The 18,151-nt window shown below is 38.2% G+C and overlaps 1 protein-coding gene across 10 annotated transcripts; it reads right to left on the reverse strand.

Moving 5' to 3' along the window:
- Nucleotides 1-1,968: 1,968 nt before the first annotated feature.
- On the reverse strand, nt 1,969-15,948 carry aifm1 (apoptosis inducing factor mitochondrion associated 1). 10 transcript variants are annotated; one of them, XM_044028828.1, is made up of 20 exons: nt 15,710-15,948; nt 14,033-14,163; nt 13,797-13,917; nt 13,140-13,247; nt 10,230-10,316; nt 9,973-10,038; nt 9,811-9,879; nt 9,317-9,438; nt 9,067-9,197; nt 8,278-8,368; nt 8,079-8,163; nt 7,924-8,000; nt 6,837-6,945; nt 6,638-6,745; nt 6,071-6,159; nt 5,838-5,978; nt 4,702-4,844; nt 2,917-3,041; nt 2,608-2,798; nt 1,969-2,360 (listed from the first exon to the last, which is right to left on the reverse strand). In XM_044028828.1, exons 1-20 carry the CDS (start codon nt 15,795-15,797, stop codon nt 2,289-2,291), a joined length of 2,154 nt encoding a protein of 717 aa, XP_043884763.1. In that variant the 5' UTR covers nt 15,798-15,948; the 3' UTR covers nt 1,969-2,288. The 10 variants fall into 10 exon arrangements, with proteins under 10 accessions (XP_043884763.1, XP_043884764.1, XP_043884762.1 ...); XM_044028829.1 differs by having other exon boundaries at nt 9,973-10,035; nt 15,710-15,947; XM_044028827.1 differs by having other exon boundaries at nt 9,973-10,035; nt 10,230-10,319; nt 15,710-15,947.
- Between the last annotated feature and the right edge of the window lie 2,203 nt (nt 15,949-18,151).

Consider the following 18,151-nt stretch of genomic DNA (forward strand, 5'->3'; position numbering starts at 1 on the left):
CCTGAAAGAAGCCTACCAGAGAAAGGAAATACTACCAGATTTTCTACTATTTCATCATCAAAGATTAATGTCGCTCAAGTAAATACCTTCATGTTAAATTAAATCAACCCTGACACAGACCCCTTTTTCATTTCAACATATGCTATATTGTTGATGTATAGTATAGGGCCAACATTATTATTATTATTTTATTACTACTAAACTATTAATCAAGTATTTTGATAATTTTATACATATAATTTTAGCACTGATCGACCTTTCCCACCATATTCTGCATTTTATGGACAGAAACAACAAATCGATTGATTGAGATAATATCAACACAAAGCACTCTATAACGGTGGTTCCCAAACACTGGGTCGGGACCCACTGATGCGTCATTAGACATTTTCTTTAGGGAGGTCCCTAAACAAATTTACAGAATGTTTCCAACCTTTTATTTAAAATTTAGGTGTCTAAATGTTTTAAATAACATGAATAAAGTGAAGTTGTAATTATTCGCTCAACATCTGATTCAATTAGTCGCTGCATTGTGCACAAATTTGCTTGTGTCACGACAGTTTGTCATCTTTGAAAATATCGGAAGTTTAGGAAACACTGCTCTATAATCTGGAGTCATAATTGAGATTAAAGTAATCTAAAGGCATGTCCTCACAGTGAAGAACACAGGATGTAGTAAACCTACAAAACTGCAGTTGGAACAAAAGTCGGGCAAAATTGTTGCATTCAAAGGGATTAAAGGATGACGCACTAAGTTCCAATGAATTCAGATTTGACACATTTCTGTGTCAGTACACATCCACACAGAGCTGTGTTGAGTTTCTGGTCTAATTATTTCATCTCCAAATAGACTATCAAGTTCAGAGGCCTTGTGCTTAATCCCCCATATAGTATATACATATAGAGAGAGAGGGAGTGTGTGTGTGTGTGTGTGTGTGTGTGTGTGTGTGTGTGTGTGTGTGTGTTGGGGGGGTTGTTCGGCCATTTACTCGTGTAAAATTAATGTCAAAGGAAGCGACAGGACGTTATGGCTGCACGTGTTTGCCTCACACTTGAGAGGCTGTTCCACACTTTGGCTCCAGAGCTCACACTGTCAAACTGGATAAGAGATGTGAAGAAAACATGAATGCACTCCTAATAAGACGAAGTCCACAGTTAGAGGGAAGGAAGAAAAAAAAAAAAAGAAAAAAAAGAGAAAAACATTTTGCATGCTTGAGTGTTCTCACCCCCGGACAAGATAAGTAGGCCAAGTGTCATCCTAATGTTTTGCTGGAGTGGACGTCACATTCTCTACCATACAAGTCTGTCTTTGCCCATTTATACTGTATGAACGGTAATTGCCATTAGCTGATGTTAGAGCTCAGTTTTAAAGGGGTAGTTCAGGATTGTATGACGAGCACTCACACACTCACTGACTGCTCTGTGTTCACCCTGCACTGAGAGCCAGTTTGAGCCTTGGCTGCCAGCACCAACACAAGTGGTTCTCCAAGTCTGGGTCTGGACCCACAGATGTTTTTTTTGTGTGACGTGATGTGTGACACCAAGTTCAACTAAGCTCAGTTTTATGTCTACAGTTTGACCTCTGAACTGTCATTGTAGCAGCGTGCCACACAGATGTGGAAATGTATGTTTATTATTTATTACATTCACCTTTACTGCCTTTGCTGCTCGGACATTGAGGGACTAATAAAGCATTATCTTATCGTTCAGTGAGAACGAGCGTCTTTGTTTCAAGCTGGTTCTTGGCTCAGGAAGGTGAACAGTGGTGCACATAATGCACGTAATGTCGACTAGGCTAATACAATTCAACTTTGGATTTAAATTTGGACTGTCCCTCCATGGTCCAGTACTACAGTTGAGACGTGTGACCCACACTAAAGCATTAACGTGCTTCAAGAAACATGAGCTTAACCTCACAGTATTTACCAACCAAACAATCACAGCTCAGTGCGATAACAAAAGCATCACTCCAGTTTAAAAATAGTTTTTATTGCAGCTTTTTCTCACGACTAGCTGCTTTGATCACACGAAGTGAAACGATTTCTCCCATGTTTAACATGTTTCCAGCCTGGTGGGGGAAGCAGACACACACACACACACAATCACACAGGTGTGGTGGCGGTAGCAGGACAAAGAAACAAACAGGTGCCTGCACAGACAAATTTCAAATATGAAAATATTACAGTGACAGGATGTTCAACGTCCCATTTAGATTGGTTGCCTCTTAAAGAGTGTGGCAATGATTCAGTCTGCATAAGTGCTCTCCTATAATAATGGTCTGGAACACATTAATCCTCATGAATGTTGAAGAGCTTGGCCACTTCGTTTAGATCCGCATGTTCTTCTCCATCCTTGATGATCTACAAACAGACAGATATTATTTTCTTAAATCAACAAAATCCACTTCTATGCACACTTTTCATGCTGCCATACTGTATGATGTTTGACTGGTTGCTTGGTAATGACGTTGCTTAAAAATGACGGAATGACATTTCCTTTGAAAGGAGTATGTCACAGAAATGTATGGATAGTTGTTTTTTGAAGTAATGTCACTTGTGCTCTCAACAGCCTTGTTAAAAGTTGCTATTATATAGGAACAGTGTGTACCTTCCTTGCAATGGGCATCCTGTTGAACACGTTCCACAGGATGATGCCCACCACCACTTTGTCTCTCAGGTAGAAGATGACTCCTTTGCCGTAGTTGTCTCTTTGCTGCTCCACGGCAGCAGCAGGCGTTGTAGAGGCCACTGGACTCACAGCTGTGTCCTCTGTTTCACTCTCTGAGCGGATCCCAGTTCCTGCAGTGCGTTTAACACAAGCTTCAGTCTGACTCTTAGTCCTCTAACTCCATCTCTGTTTGCTGTTGCTTTACAGGATTAAGATCTGTTTTCCCCCCTACCCAGTGAATGTTCCTACCTGACTTCTCTGTAGCAGCTTTTGGTGTGTCCTTGGCAGTGGCTTTGGCAAACACTCCTACTGTTGGTAAGCTGCTGTCAACGATCCCAATGGCTTCATATCCTACATCGGGACCCAGATCACTCCTGTGACAGAAGCAAAAACTGGATTTATCTTTCCTGTGTTGAAGTTTTCCATTACAGTGTCCATAGTCCACTTTACCCCACTTTTGTTTTATATTAAGTTATAACACATTCTACAGTTCCATTAACAACATAAGAGATCATAAGTTAGTATTTTGCTGTGTAGATCTGTGAATAGTAGGACTGTGCAATTAATCCAAACTTGTGTTTCAATTACGATTCCAAAAACAAAACAATGGGAAAAAAAAAACAATTATTACAAAAGAGGAAAATAATACTTTCAATGGTGTTTGACTTCCTGTCTCGCTCGTCATCCGGCAAAAATAGAACACAGGCATTCAGTCGACTAAATATACAATCTTTTATAGTTATTTTAAAGGTAAACATGGATGGTTCCATGATTCAAGTTCAAGTAAATGAGTAATCATTTGAAATAATCGGGATTTCCATAACCGAGCAGCCCTAGTGAACAGTGTCACTATTTGCATCATGCTGCCGCATTATGCTGCCTCCCGCACGAGCTCCTAGTCTTTTGTTCTGCCCCATTTCAGACAGACAGCGCAGCTCTATAGACCTTCGGACGTCACATGACTCCGATGTTTCTATGACCCTCCATCATGGCAGCCTGAGATGCAGCAAAAAAAAAAAAAAACTTGTCAGAGTTTACTGTCACTTTAAATCCACGGAGATCGGCCGATATAACGCAAAGCGGGACAGACTGCATATATCAGATCCTTATAATGCCCATGCCGTGTGAGAAGACATTATTCCTGACATTAGGACTGCTCCATTATGGAGAAAAATCATAATCACAATTATTTGGGTCACAATTGAAATCCCGATTATTTCAAACCATTACTCCTCAGCAAGGAAAAGTAGCTATTGGCCTAAATGACATCATCACCTAATGGGCATAATTGGCCATGTGTATGTATGTTTTTTTTAATGTCACACACAGACAGACCATGATGCCATTTTTTTCCCCTTGTCCTCATAATTTATTAGTTTCTTCACATTGTGCTTGATGACGTGCATGAGAGGGTTATAAATTTGCATCCAAATTATACGCACTTTCATCCTGTCTGTTGTGCAAAGACCTTTAGAACAATACATGCTTTCACGTCAGTCTCTCCAAAAGTCTCTCAGAAAAAGTAGGTCAGCTACCAGAGCTCTATAGTTGCAGATGTCTCAAACAATCATGTTGTTTTTCTGAATATTAGTTAATAGATGCATAAGGCAAAACAGGAAACTGAACTTTGTGATGCTTTTTAAACAGACACACACAAGTCCATCCATCCATCATCTCCCGCTTTACCCTCCACATGAAGGTCGCAGCTGAAAGAGGGTGAAAGGTGGGGTACACCCTGGACAGGTCGCTAGTCCATCTCCGTTAATTCTTTCATCAATTAACATCAATGGAATTTTTTTTATCGTGGGATGACATATTTTTACCCTGGGGAATGTTTTTGAAGACATATCATAAACGATGACATATCGCCCATCCCTAATCTGTGTCTGACTATGCATCAGCACGTAACACACAGACAATTAAAAGACCTAAACTATCACTTTAAAGCTGTTTTCTCAATTTGCTGCCACAGCTTTCGTTTGGAGGACTGTACTGAATGTGTAACTACAGGAACAGAAGTAGCCAGATACCTACCAGAACATTGACTGATGCCAGTAAGGTTTGTTAGCTCCTGTCATGTTCTCTCCTGCGAGTCTTCCACTCACAACAGCATGATCGTGGTGCTCTACTCGTCTGCGACCCAGTCTGATGTCGTAGAAACATGCAGCATCGCCTGCCTGAGATGAGACAGAGGGAAGTCTGGATTAGAGGCTTGGATTAGGATGTGGAAAAAGTTACTTCATTCAAAAACAAGGCAATCAGAGATGGCAGCCTCTGTTGGTCATAGTGGCAAATGCAGAAGCACAGACAGACAGACAGACAGACAGACAGACACAGAGCCACCAAAAACAAAATTTGTTAGTTCACTCCCACTCTGTGGAGTGCAACTAACTGGAAAGAGGAACAGTTGTCATGATGACTGTGTGAAAGTGGCTGTATGAAAGTGTGAGTGAATGGGTGTGAATGGCAAAACCGTAGCGTAAAGCAGATTTGAGTGGTCATCAATAACAGAAAAGCACTATATAAATAAAAAAGCACATTTGTTCAATTGGAAAAACAAGGGTGAGTCGTATCAAACTACTGACTAACAGTTAATCCATTAATCATTGTAGGCTTCAAGTAAGAAGTCAGGAATAACAAATAGCTCACATTGGTCCAAGACATTCAATCATTAACAGTAAAACTACCACCACAACTAGTTAACTGAAACTACATTAGTCTACATGCTTCTTAACATACAACACCACATAAACCTGTAACCCATAAATGTTTTTAATGAGTTCAGTTGAAGAGCTTGTGATTGATCAACTAATAATAAATCATTATTAAATAATAAAAAATACATATGAAACCTAGTGGCATTAAATTCCTTATGACATTGAATTATTTTTACCAAAGTGATTACTCTGTTCATGTAAGAAGTTTAGAATTAGCAGTGAGTAGTAAATTTAAAAAGGAGACATTTTTGCAGATCTACTCCACATAGACCACAAACCCTTCAACAAAAAAAGTATAAAAAACAAGTTGTAAATTGTTAAGTTCATTGTTAACTAACTAATATTTGATTCTATTGTGGTCTTGGCTGGACCAACATGGTGACAAATGGTTCAGGGGCTAAAGTGGAAAGATAGTTTTGAATCATTCTTCAACAGCTCTGATCTGGAACTTACCACCCAGATATTGGACCTGGCTTGCAGCTCTGCGTTGACCCGGAAGCCACCAAAGTCAGAGTCCACCTCCAGACCTGCAGACTTAGCAAGGTCAACATTAGGCTCCAGCCCAACAGCTGCAACAATGTGATCAGTTTCCACCTGCGAAGGCAAAGCCACAAATAATAAGAGACTGAAAATAAAGCTCTACGTTTCCTGAAATGAAATACAAATATTCAGAGATGAGAACCTACCAATCGGCCATCCTTCAACTGGATTTCTAATTTATCATCTTTGAAGGTCACAGATTTCACCAACGCTTCTTTGATGACTTTAACACCCTCTGGAAAACCAAAATGAGAATATTTTATATTAAAAAATGATTAAAACTCTATGGCCTTAGACACACTGAACCAGAACCACAACTTTTTTGCTCTTAAAATGTTTTCAGTAAATACTGTAAATAAATGGTTTTAAAAAATATCTTCATCCACACAAAACACCCCAAAAACAACTTTAAACGCTGTAGTACATCTACTGGGCCTGTATGTGGCACTGTAACAATGCCACAGAAATACACCATAAGTAGAGAAGGAAGCATAGAGCATGATCACAAAGCTTACACTGTGTTTACAACTTGTTTTATTTTATTTTTCATCATTATTATTATTATTGTTTTGGTTTTTTTAAAAGCTTTATGTATACATAATTCTGCAGATTATCCTTGACTCCTCCTTGTGTGTCTCTTTGACCAGTTCTTACAACTAGCTGTATGAATGAGATTCATTCAAGCTACGAATTTTAAAAAAAAGGACATTAACCTCTCTTGACTTTTTCTGTTGTCCAGTTGCTCAGATACTCAGGCAGCACTTTTCCCATGTTGCCTTTCTCAGGGAACATCTGTACCACCTCCAGACCGGACTCTGTTGCTGCAGAAAGAGAAAACAGCAGCTAACATCTGTTAAATAACAGCTCATCATTTCTTCTGTTAATGTCCACCATCTTGTTTGGGAGTCTTACATCTCCTGCCGAGGGCGCAGGCCAGCTCACTGCCCATGAAGCCGCCTCCGATGATTGTGATAGACTTAGCATTTCTGGACACATTGTCCAAGGATTTGAAGTCATCGATCTGTGCAGGAAAACAAAATGTATGTTATCGACAGGAGTTGGAAAAAGGTCATATATGTCATACCTTTACTATCACTATCACCATCACTTACTATCATTAATTGGATTTCAATACATACACTAAAGTCATTGACTTTTTTAAAGCAATTAACATTACCTTTCTCATTACCATTGGAAACACTCTATGGAGCTTTAGTTTTAGTTTATTTTATGTGTTAAGTTTCCAAAAACTGAAATAATCTACTTGCAAACATCCAGTCCACAGCATCTCATCACACATTTACAATCCCCAGACTTTTTATTGTAGTATCCATTGCAAATCCATTATTAAACCACAACAACAATAGTAATCATCATCATCATCTACTGGTGAGTATCTTCCCATATCAAGTCCCAATCTAATATGTGAATTTCCCTAGAGAACACAGCTGCTTCATACATAATTTACTAGGGGCTTGGTTTGTCTTAGAAACTATGATTAAACTAAATGGTGAAAATATTACTTCTCTACATATTAAACAAGTGGTTTAATACTTTATGTGAATATTCTATACAAACACTGAATAACTGTGACGTTCAGTTGCTTTGGTCCCCACTACAGCATGCGTGTGGGTGTTCTTGTATTTGTTACGTCTTTAGGACCTTTTCTGTCATAAAAACTGACCTCAACAGGATCGGTAGTCCTAATGGAGACCAAAACCTGGTCCAAATGAGGAAGAATCTTATTTCTGAGGAACTCGTTAAGTTTAGGGCTAAGATTTGAATTATAGTTAGGTTAAGTTATGGTTAAGGTTAGGTAAGGTTGTGTCAAATCCAATCAACGCATACCAAATTGTATAAAATTGTCCCATAATAAAAAGTATCTTCCTTATATATATATATATATACACACATCTTGAATCATCTAAAGGAGAGACACACACAACTTTTTCTTTGTGGCAGCAGTACATACAAAGCTGATATAAAGCTAAAAACTGACCTTGCGGAACAAAGTTGTTCTCTTAATCACTTCCTCGTCTGCTCTTTCAATAGCCTGCAGATTTCTTGGCACGCCGCCTGAAAAGCAAAGTTCAAATTGATTTCTCTGCGTTTTAAGACACATAGGCATTAACAGAGGCATTTACACTCTCTTACCTGTCGCAATCAAACACTTGTTGTATGAAATCTCAGTACCGTCGTCCAGTTTTACTTTGTTCCCTCTCACGTCCATATGAGTCACCTGAAAATATTAAATTATGCATTTGTTGTGTAAAATCTCAAGATAGTCCAAACGTCAAATGAGATTTAGATTTTTTTAAAAAATCTTAATTTCTCGTGTGTGTTATTTATGCACCTTTTTGCCAGTGAGAACAGCCACTCCCCCATTTTCTGCACTATCCAACTCCTCTGGCTGAATGTAGAACGACGGTGGCTGGAAGAAGATACTGGCAAAGATATACAAAGATATTAAAACAATCGGAGTGTGTAAACTAATAAGATATCTTCCCATATGTGTGCTTTCAGTGGCCAATAGCAAGTTGTGTCACCTGGTGTTTTTGAGGGAAATGTTCATGTCGTAAATAGTTAATCTTCCTCAACACCTTCTTCAGTGGTTTATCTTGCCATTAGACAGCCTTTTTAGATTGGTGAGATTGGTATTTACTCAATTAATCAAGTACTTGTTTGGTCCAAAAAATGTTGATCAGTACTTCCCAAAACCTCTAAATGATGATGTTCTCAAATGTCTTGATTCCGTTTTAATTTCTTTGTTATATTGAGCAAAAAAAAGAGAAAATATTTCCATTTAGGAAGCTGAAAAATCTGAGAACTTATCAAAATTGCTGCAGCTCTAGTTCAGATTGACGTAGGTGACACAAACTAACCAAACAGTAGCAGTGATTGGAACAGCAGCTCCTGTGACCTCATGACTTAAAAAACTTTGATATAGACTTTGGTGCAGGAAAGTGAGCAATGTACGAGTAAATTCAGTTGCTTGTCAAAAAAAGTCAAACAGCAAGATAAAGCAGCAAATATATTCTAAAGATATCATACAATTGAGCAGCTTCTTGTGTATGTGTCAGTACCTCATACAACCACACTCTCTAATTAGGCATAAGTGGGACAAACGCAAACTTATACACACCTCCTTTCTTTTCCATTCCACTGTTTGAAACGCAGTGTTTCTGTTACACTGGAGTCATCGGAGAACCACAGCTCCTTGGACAGAGGTGGTCTCATGTATGGAAGGTCCGGCTCATCAGTCACAATTAGCACCTGGTAGCAAACACAAGGACAAAGCACTCTTAAGAAAAACACTGGTGAAAGTAGATGGATAATGAGCTAAACTCCACTTTTTCTAGATTTCATTGTGTAAAAACAGAGGCTGGACTCACCCTGGCATTGGGGTCTCTGGCTCTAATAGAACGGGCTGCAGCGAAAGAGGCAGTGCCTCCTCCAATGAGGAGGTAGGGGGCATGGGAGGGTATCTTGGCAGAGGCAGGTGTAGACTCCACTGCTGGAATTTGCATGAGAGAGAAACGGCGAAAGGAAGAGCAAAGAGAAATGAGCAATAAGCAAAAGCAGGAGAGAAATACAGTTCATCAATAACAATAAACATTAACAAAAATACACCTGGAAAGGAGTAAATGGACCTGGTAAACAAAGAGAAATTACATTTGTTATGTGAGTGGATTTAACAGTTAACATTACAAAAACCCAAACAAGAAGGAGACATGAAGAGGCGCTGAGAAAGGCTGTTATGGGGAAAAAAATATTAAGAACTATATAAATAAGGGGGAAAAAGGTGCTTGAAATAAACATTAACAAACTATCGTATGTTATGTCTGTCAACTTCTGAGCTCCAGCCAAAGCTGGACGATTGCCTTACCACTTTCTACAACTTCGGGCTGAGGCTCTGCAGGCTCTGCTGCAGGGGTTTCTACTGCTGCTGCTGATTCTGTTAGTATAACCGCATCGTTACACAGTTGAGACACAATAAACCTGCATGTGGTAAATATAAATCACAGGATCCATGCACAGATGTGCTTACCACTCTCCTCAACAGGTGCAGGAGATGGATCTGTTAGCTCTGCTGGGGACGACTCAGATGCTGCTGCTGGGTCAAACAGTATAGAGGCAAAAGTTACCTTAAAAAAAAAATCTAATGTGTACTCAGCTGATATATGAATACATATTCAACTGAGGTGCACTTTGGAAAGAGAACATACAAAAAAATGGAAGAAAGGAAAAGAAAAAGCCCAACATTTTCATGATTAGATGGGGGAATCATGTATTTTCAAGTCTTACCCTCCTCCACTAAAGGTGCAGCAGGTGCCTCTGCTGCTGCTGCTGCTGCTGCAGCTGCTTCTGAAGTTGGTTCTACCACAGGCTCATCTGCTGTTGAGGCAATCCATAGTATTGGTTTGTAATAAATTCTTACACAATAACTGAAGATGGAGGATTATGGTTAAAAGTGTCTTAAACTATGGATTTATTTTATTTTTTTGTTGAGGTTTTTCCAAGTGTGATTGTATGAGGTAGTGACAGGCTATAGGCTCATCTTACAAAACCAATGCCCACTTAAAGCTGCCGTGCGTAACTCGTGTTCATCTGAAAACAGGCTCTGTCTATCAAAATTATCACACCTGACTGAGGGGGCGTTTCTGTGTATACAGCCACAATGCACAGGTGGGCAGAGACAGGAAGCGTTTAACCTGTTAAAACTGCTGAATGGGTAGGTTTTTTAGAATTTCTTCATGAAACTTTTTGTAGATGCTTATTTGGGCTCATTTGTTTGCAGTCGTCTTGCTTTATTAGAGCAATGTTGCTGTTGCTTCTGTCTGACTTTGCATAAAACAATCGCTTCCTATGTGCAGCGCAAGAATGTCACCGAGTGACAAGACGCAAACACCATTATACTGAAAAACACAGTGTCTTGTGGAGCCGATTAAATCAGCATTGTGTGGAGTCATATGATATTGGTTTGAATGTAACAGACATTTAGGTCTATTACACCTAAATACATGTATATGTGTGGGGCAGCCATGTTTTCAGTGACACATACAATCACTTTGAAGAAAAGTTTACTATCCCTTTAAATGCAGATGATGTGTTACTCTCATTAATAATGATACATTCAAATGGTACACTGTCAGCAATTGAGCTTTGTCTTTGTCTATGTGTCGTATTCAGATAGTTTTAAGTTTTCTTCTTTTTAGATGCATCTCAGACACAACATTACAAATATCTGCAGAGGAAAAAAATTCACAAACATTCACACGAGAGGAGTTACACTTGATTTCACAAATATGAAAACAAATCACAGACGAAATGACTGACAAACACCAAAAAAAAACAAGGAAAACATTAAAAATTGAAGGAAAAATGTGAGTGTCCAAAGGCTGAACTGAAACAGTGAAAGGGTTAGTTTACAACAGGAAACAAATGACCTTCAACAAAACCTGCTAAAAGACATGCATCACTGAGAGGAAGATGGTTAAAAAAAGAAAACAAATCGCTAAGGCTGGGTGATATGGGGAAAAACTCTTTTTTACATAATTCAATATCAATATATATATCACGATATAAATCAAATCAATATTTCTGTAAGGTTTTGGTGATATGATTTCAGTCTATATCTTGATATAGGAGATTTATGTGCATATAAATCTGCACACATTTTCTTGTGAGATGTTTGTGCTTAATAAAATATCTATTGTTTATGATCTGTATTACATGATCTTAAATTACACTTATTACCTTTCATTTCAGATGATGTGGTTTATTTATTTGGCTTTTTAATGTTAAATGAAGGCTATTTATGTGCGTTAGAAACAATGACATTGACTCTAAATATGGTCAAATTATGCTATAACACAAATCATTAGGCTTAGAACTAAATACTTTTTAAAAATACCTTGACAATTTCATGTATTTCTTAAACATTTATATGATATTTAATCATCAGAGATACTTTATTATGATATGACGATATCCAAAATCTAAAACCATATCACGTGTCACGATATAGATATAATATTGATATATTGCCCAGCTGCAGATCATGCAGTCAACATTCTGGATATAGACAATAACAACACTGAGAAGACAATACAACACAAGTTAAAACATATTCAGACGACCTCGAGTAGAGTGTTGAACACGTAACACAAACAGATTGATTTAACAGATCACCAATGATTTTGCCCATGTCTTCATTAAACTATAATACTTGCAGTAAAAGTAATAAAACAATGTAACAGTGCACAGAACTCCGCATGCAGTGTATAGGAATGAGACAATATGAATTTATCATAACACAACCAACCAAAATAATTGTGATTGGCAAAATTATTATTATGATTGTAAAAACCTGTTTAAAACTTAAAGATGGTAATGAACATTTTAATGAGAAAAACAAGAATCTTAACTGACATCATTATAAATCATGAGGTCCTGGAATGACGGAGAAGATTCTGGCTCCCCCTTGGGGAATTTGAGGATTGAGAAATTTGATTATTCAATTATTCACTTGATTATAAAAAGTCGATAAGTTACTGTGACTTTTCATAAATGTTAGATGGCTAGGGACATTTTTTATTCTGTTTTTCCAAGAATCTTAAATTACATCATTATATATCAAGATGTCCTGGATAGACTGAAAGACTCAGACTCCTCTTGTGGCACTTTAATAACAATTGTTTGGTTCAATTATTCACTTGATTATAAAAAGTTGATCAGTTATTGTGAATCGTACTTCTATGTTAAAAAGATACAAAAACGTATCAATTATTGCATTCATTAAAACAAATCTTTCTACTGCAATGACTGCCTAATTTATAGTGCATCTGTTATCACTACGGGGCAGCAGCAACAAGCATTGAGACAGTTATCATATTTCTACCACAAACTATAGGATGTTTTATTTATGGTGCTGTATTCAGTGGGTGAGACACTTAATCACGTATGAGAAAAAAAAAAAAGATTGACATTGTACCACAAGTGGTTTAAGAAAGTGTAAAATGTAAAAAAGACAGTAAAAAAGTATTAAAAATGTATGTTGGTGAGAATGTCTTTCAACAGAGATATTAATGATTTTGCCCATTCACAATTATCCTGATGATGGAAATTCAGCACTTGCTATTATAGTGCACAATAAACTCATATGTAGTCCCATCCTGTTGTGTGTTTCAGAGTATAACAAAGGAAGCACACTACCTGACAGTGGTTCAGTTGGTTCAGTGGGGGCTGCAGCTTCACTATCAGAGGCCAGAGAGATTGGCTCCTCTGATGAAGGTGCTGCTTCAGGTTCTGTTTCAGGTACATCTGAGAAAGAAATTAACACAATTTATCCGACTAACGCAAAGGAATTCTTATCTACAACATATCATGTGACAATCAGAAACAAGTCAAGGTCACAGGGGCAATTTAGGTTTAAAATTGAATGCAGTTTGATTGATTTGCTGTGCTGTGGTACATTTGAATTTATTTATTCAGGATAGCCCCTTGGGATGAATCATCTCATTTTCGAAGGGGGTCCTACAACAAAACGTAATAATACAAAATACAGTGAAACAAATCACAGGACTTATACATGCACACACTCATACAGACACAGACAAGGTCAAACAAAAAACAATTAAAGCAATTATATTCTTATACAAACATACTTATGGGTAGTACATCACATTTCTGTCACTGATCTCTCTAATTTTACACACAGGACCTTTAACACATACAGTATGTTCCCGAAAATGACAGAAATAACAAATAACACAAATCTGTCGCTGTTGCTTCTGCAGCTGCAAACATTAATTAAAAATGTGAAACTCTCAATAGTTGTAGAATAACTAATATCTGTTAATAGAAACTCACCAGGAGGCTCTGACTGGGTAGGTACAGCTGTTTCCTGTTCGGCTGCTTTTTGTGATCTGGATAACATTTGTGCCATACGCTCCTCATATCTTTGCTGGTCACCCTTGACAGTCTGATACGCCTGTGGAAAAAATAAAAATCACTTTATGAAACAGCATAGTATCTGCCAATAACATCCAGTGTCACCTGTGAGCTTGAAACCATGTTTGACACGTGCACTCCGCATCACAACTCACATATATTCCACCACCAACGGCTGCTGCACCAACTAGAAGGACGTATATTTGTGTTTGCCTTCCTCCTCCTCCAGCAGGTCCTGTGGACATGTGAGCAGTTTGTACGCGTACTGATCTGCCATTATTGAACCCTGAAAACAGTAAACAGAAGAAAAGCACATTCATTAATCATTGGCAATGTAGACTAGAGGAGCCAGGTATCAAACCCGCAACCTTCCAGTTCAAGACATCCTAATCTAACCTGTTTGTTTCCATGCAAGCCCAGGCAGGTTAGATGTGAGACCTAGTCAAAAACTGACGTTTTCCGCCTCCTGTCTTAAAAATAATCCTGTCCACACATGTTTCTATTTATTTATATTTCTCTAAAAAAAATCTTCCTCCACATGAAAACACAAAAGCGCTATGTTAAGTGCTGTCAAAAGCATGTCAAGTCAACAGGTGGCAATATAACCCTGACTCTACAGCCTTGTAGGCCAATCAGAAGACAAGTAGATAAAACGTCACTCTTCTGGTAGAGAAATATAAATGAGCAAAGATTTGGCTACATACAATGTGACACCATTACACAACTCCCCTCATGTAAACAAATGTCATGACATCACATACTGACATCAAACTGAAGAGACACTGGCACACAGTATGATGTGACAAGCTTCTCCTACTTTTTTTTACACTCTGAATGGAAAGTGTGAAAAAAATTAAATGACTAATAATTTAGGAAATAATCAACAAATTCAAATTCAATAATTATGAAAATAATTGTTTCAAGTAATGACAGGACAGGACAGGAGGTAGAGAGGCTGGGAGGTAGGTAAGTGAGGTAGGTAATTACTGTAAAAAACTGTGAGATGTTTATTAGTATTACAGGTGACCTTAATAGCTACCACAGCGGCACTACAACTTATTGATTATTTTCATAATCAATTCATCTGTTAACTATATTCTCCATTTTCTTGTTGTTCGGCAAATAAAACATCGAACAATGTGATACAAAATGATACTGTCCTCAAATGTCCGAAAATTCTATTGCTTTTTTTTTTTTTGGTTATATGGACGAAGGAAACCAGAAAATGTTCACATTTAATTAGCTGGAGAACCACAGGGGTTGTTTATTTATTAAAACACCACTTATACTAATTCATCGATTATCAAAATAGTAACAAATAATCAAGTATACATTGCAGTTCTGTACTAAGGTCATTTTCTGGTGAGTGTTTTCAGCACTCATTACAGCACATGACAACGGGAGGTGGCGCTACAGGAAACAAATCTCGACAGGGAAATAGAATCCGACACAGCACACCAGTACAGTCTGTAAAGAGTGTGGGAGCGAACGTGTTGTTACACCATACATGTGCACAGCAACATAGTACTCAGAGCAAACATGACAGAAACATGCGAGTTCATTTTATTTGTCCACTGTGCTTGTTTTTAGGGACAATAACTCAGACAAGAAACGCAATCAATAAAGTGAAATATGATGGAAGTTAGCTAGTTCTGTGTTTTGCGATGTGTTAATTAGCGAAGATGACGTAAACGTCTTCGTAAATCTGGTCAACCGGCGGTAACGTTGCCCGGAGTGTGGTTTAATTACGGTCGACGTTGCAGCCTGTGTTGCGTTTTTGAATTGGAGCTAACTAGTGAGTTGACAGTGAGTTAGTGGGACTAGTTACTGACCTGCTCTCCTCACATTCTGCCGGCACAGAGTAGATGAAGCTCTGGCTAAAGGTGTGAGTTTTCGCCACACACTTCTACATGTCAGCATTGTGGCTCAACTCCGCTGTAGCGGTTCCCAGTCAGACCACTAACCACTAACTAGGTAACGTTCACCTTATCCAGCTGTCACTTGCACGCACCGACAACTAGCAGCAGCGCGCTACACGTCAAGGCCAGAGACAGGTCATACGCTTGCAGGGAATCATGGGTAACTGTAAAGACTCTTTGGACACTTAAGATTAGTCACCGAGAGAGAACCGGAAAGATAGCGCATTTAGAAGAAACATGGCGTCAGTCTTGATATTAACACAAAACAAGTCCCGTAACGTGGTTAAACACTGGACTGTGTTTCTGTTGTCATTTGGTTTTACTGTGGCGTATCGCACTCTTACAGCTGCATACTTTAAGATAAGCAGATAAACTGTGAATGGAGTAGCACCAGATGGATGTTCTTTCTTTCAAGGCTCTTTGGTAACTGTCGGAAACCACTCTTTTCTTGTTCGACACATTTGTACAGATTAGATGGCGCCAGCATGCGCTACTGCCCTCCACAGGTTGTTTAAGATATAAAAAAACATACCCAATACTGCCAATACCGGTGCTGCAGACACCCCCTTCTCAACGTTGCAGCTAATTGAATGTCGCTTCCACCGCATGAACATGCATTTGATAGATAACAGTCCATTTAATCCATGTAATAGTGAGTAGTACCAGTCAGATGTTCTGTAAATCCAGTACAACCACCAAAAGCTTTCCCAAAAGGGATTATAGCACCCCACCCTCACTCTCTCTCTCTCAACCAACACAGTTATAACACAGAAGCATGACCTTGCATGCATACAAAACACCAAGACCAACCAATAATAATAAACCACCTATAAATTCCAAGAGAAGAAGAAGAATTAAAAGGAATTTATTAATTTGATCCCACCAAAACACATGAAGCAAACGGTAATGGACATAGCTTAGTCTCTTTTTTTATGAATATGTTTTTAAGATCTACCTTGTCAGTGTTAGATAAAATACTGTAATGCAATGAAGAAGGCAACTGCATACGTTTATGAGTGGAGAAAAAAGAAAAGCATTTGTGAGTTATGCATACAAACTCTTTCTGTTTTCACTGAGTCATGGTATAGTATATTATGTCGCCCTCTGGTGGTTACTGAAGAAATCTGGAGCATGCGACACTGGGTTTCTAGTACTCAGCAATACCAAAAAAAGGCTGTGCTTAATTACTGTGGTTGTATTGTAATTAACAGGTAACACAGTGTCTCACATTCAGTATTGTCTTTGGCAGAAATAAACTCATTATCAATGCAATGAAGTTCTTGTGTTGTTTATTTATCTGGTTGTGCATTTTTTTGAAATGTAGACAGGTCTGAGACTATTATGTATTCAATTTCAAGTCCAAATCAAAACAAGTCAGGAAAAAGAAAATATGACAAAGTGTGACAATTTAATTAAATAACAAATGTCTATACTGGTTTGCTTCATTCTTATGTCCTTAATTCTAGTGATGTTTCCTCCACTTCTACAAAACAAAATAAGCCTCTTTCCAGCTGTATTTATGACCTTTATGCTAAAGTTACCTCTTCTGATATAAAAGATTTCCATACAAATATAGTGTCAGGATTAAGTATTGATTTTATTTTATTTTATTTAATTTATTTATTCACTATTATTCTCACATTCTTCCTCTGGTGTTTCATTATTTGTAAACTGGTGACATGTCATTCTATTTTCTCTGTGTCGTTATGCTGTCACATGAAGCACCAAGTGCTATACATAAAGTGTGAGTCATCGTCATGATTCATGATTCATGACTGAGTCATGATTGAGCGAAACCTACATTTCGAGATAATCTCATCTTGCAGATGAACAGGCAGACAGACAAAAACCACAATCTCCTTGATGGAGATCTAATCTGATAAAATACTCTGAGTTACATGTACTGATCCTCTGAGCTGGGGAGGAGGGTTTATGTATGGAGTTCCTCATCGATGCAGCCAGCCTGACTTAGTGAAACCCTGAGAGAGAAACCGCCTCAACATGGACGTTTGAATCTGTTTTCCCCTCTATAAACCACTTCTCGTTTCTGTAAAGTTCACACATATTTCTGCCCAAACAACCAGCAACAGCAAAATGGAGTATCATGCCTATTGTACTGAACTTAAACCTAAAGGATCATTAAAACATTGTGTGACTCAGTGTGTGCTTGTTATAGGTCAATACATCTGACTCCTCTAACCTGTCAAACCTCACTCTCACTCTCTCTCTCTTTCTCTCTGTGTGTGTTCTTTGTCATCAGCCCTGGAGGCCAACAGCTCCATCCACTTTCACTATAGAGAATAAACAATTAATTCTCTTTGTCCCACTCTGTCTCTGCCCCCGCCTCTGTCTGTC

This window comes from Solea senegalensis, linkage group LG6 (assembly GCF_019176455.1).
Source record: "Solea senegalensis isolate Sse05_10M linkage group LG6, IFAPA_SoseM_1, whole genome shotgun sequence".
Lineage (NCBI taxonomy): Eukaryota > Metazoa > Chordata > Actinopteri > Pleuronectiformes > Soleidae > Solea > Solea senegalensis.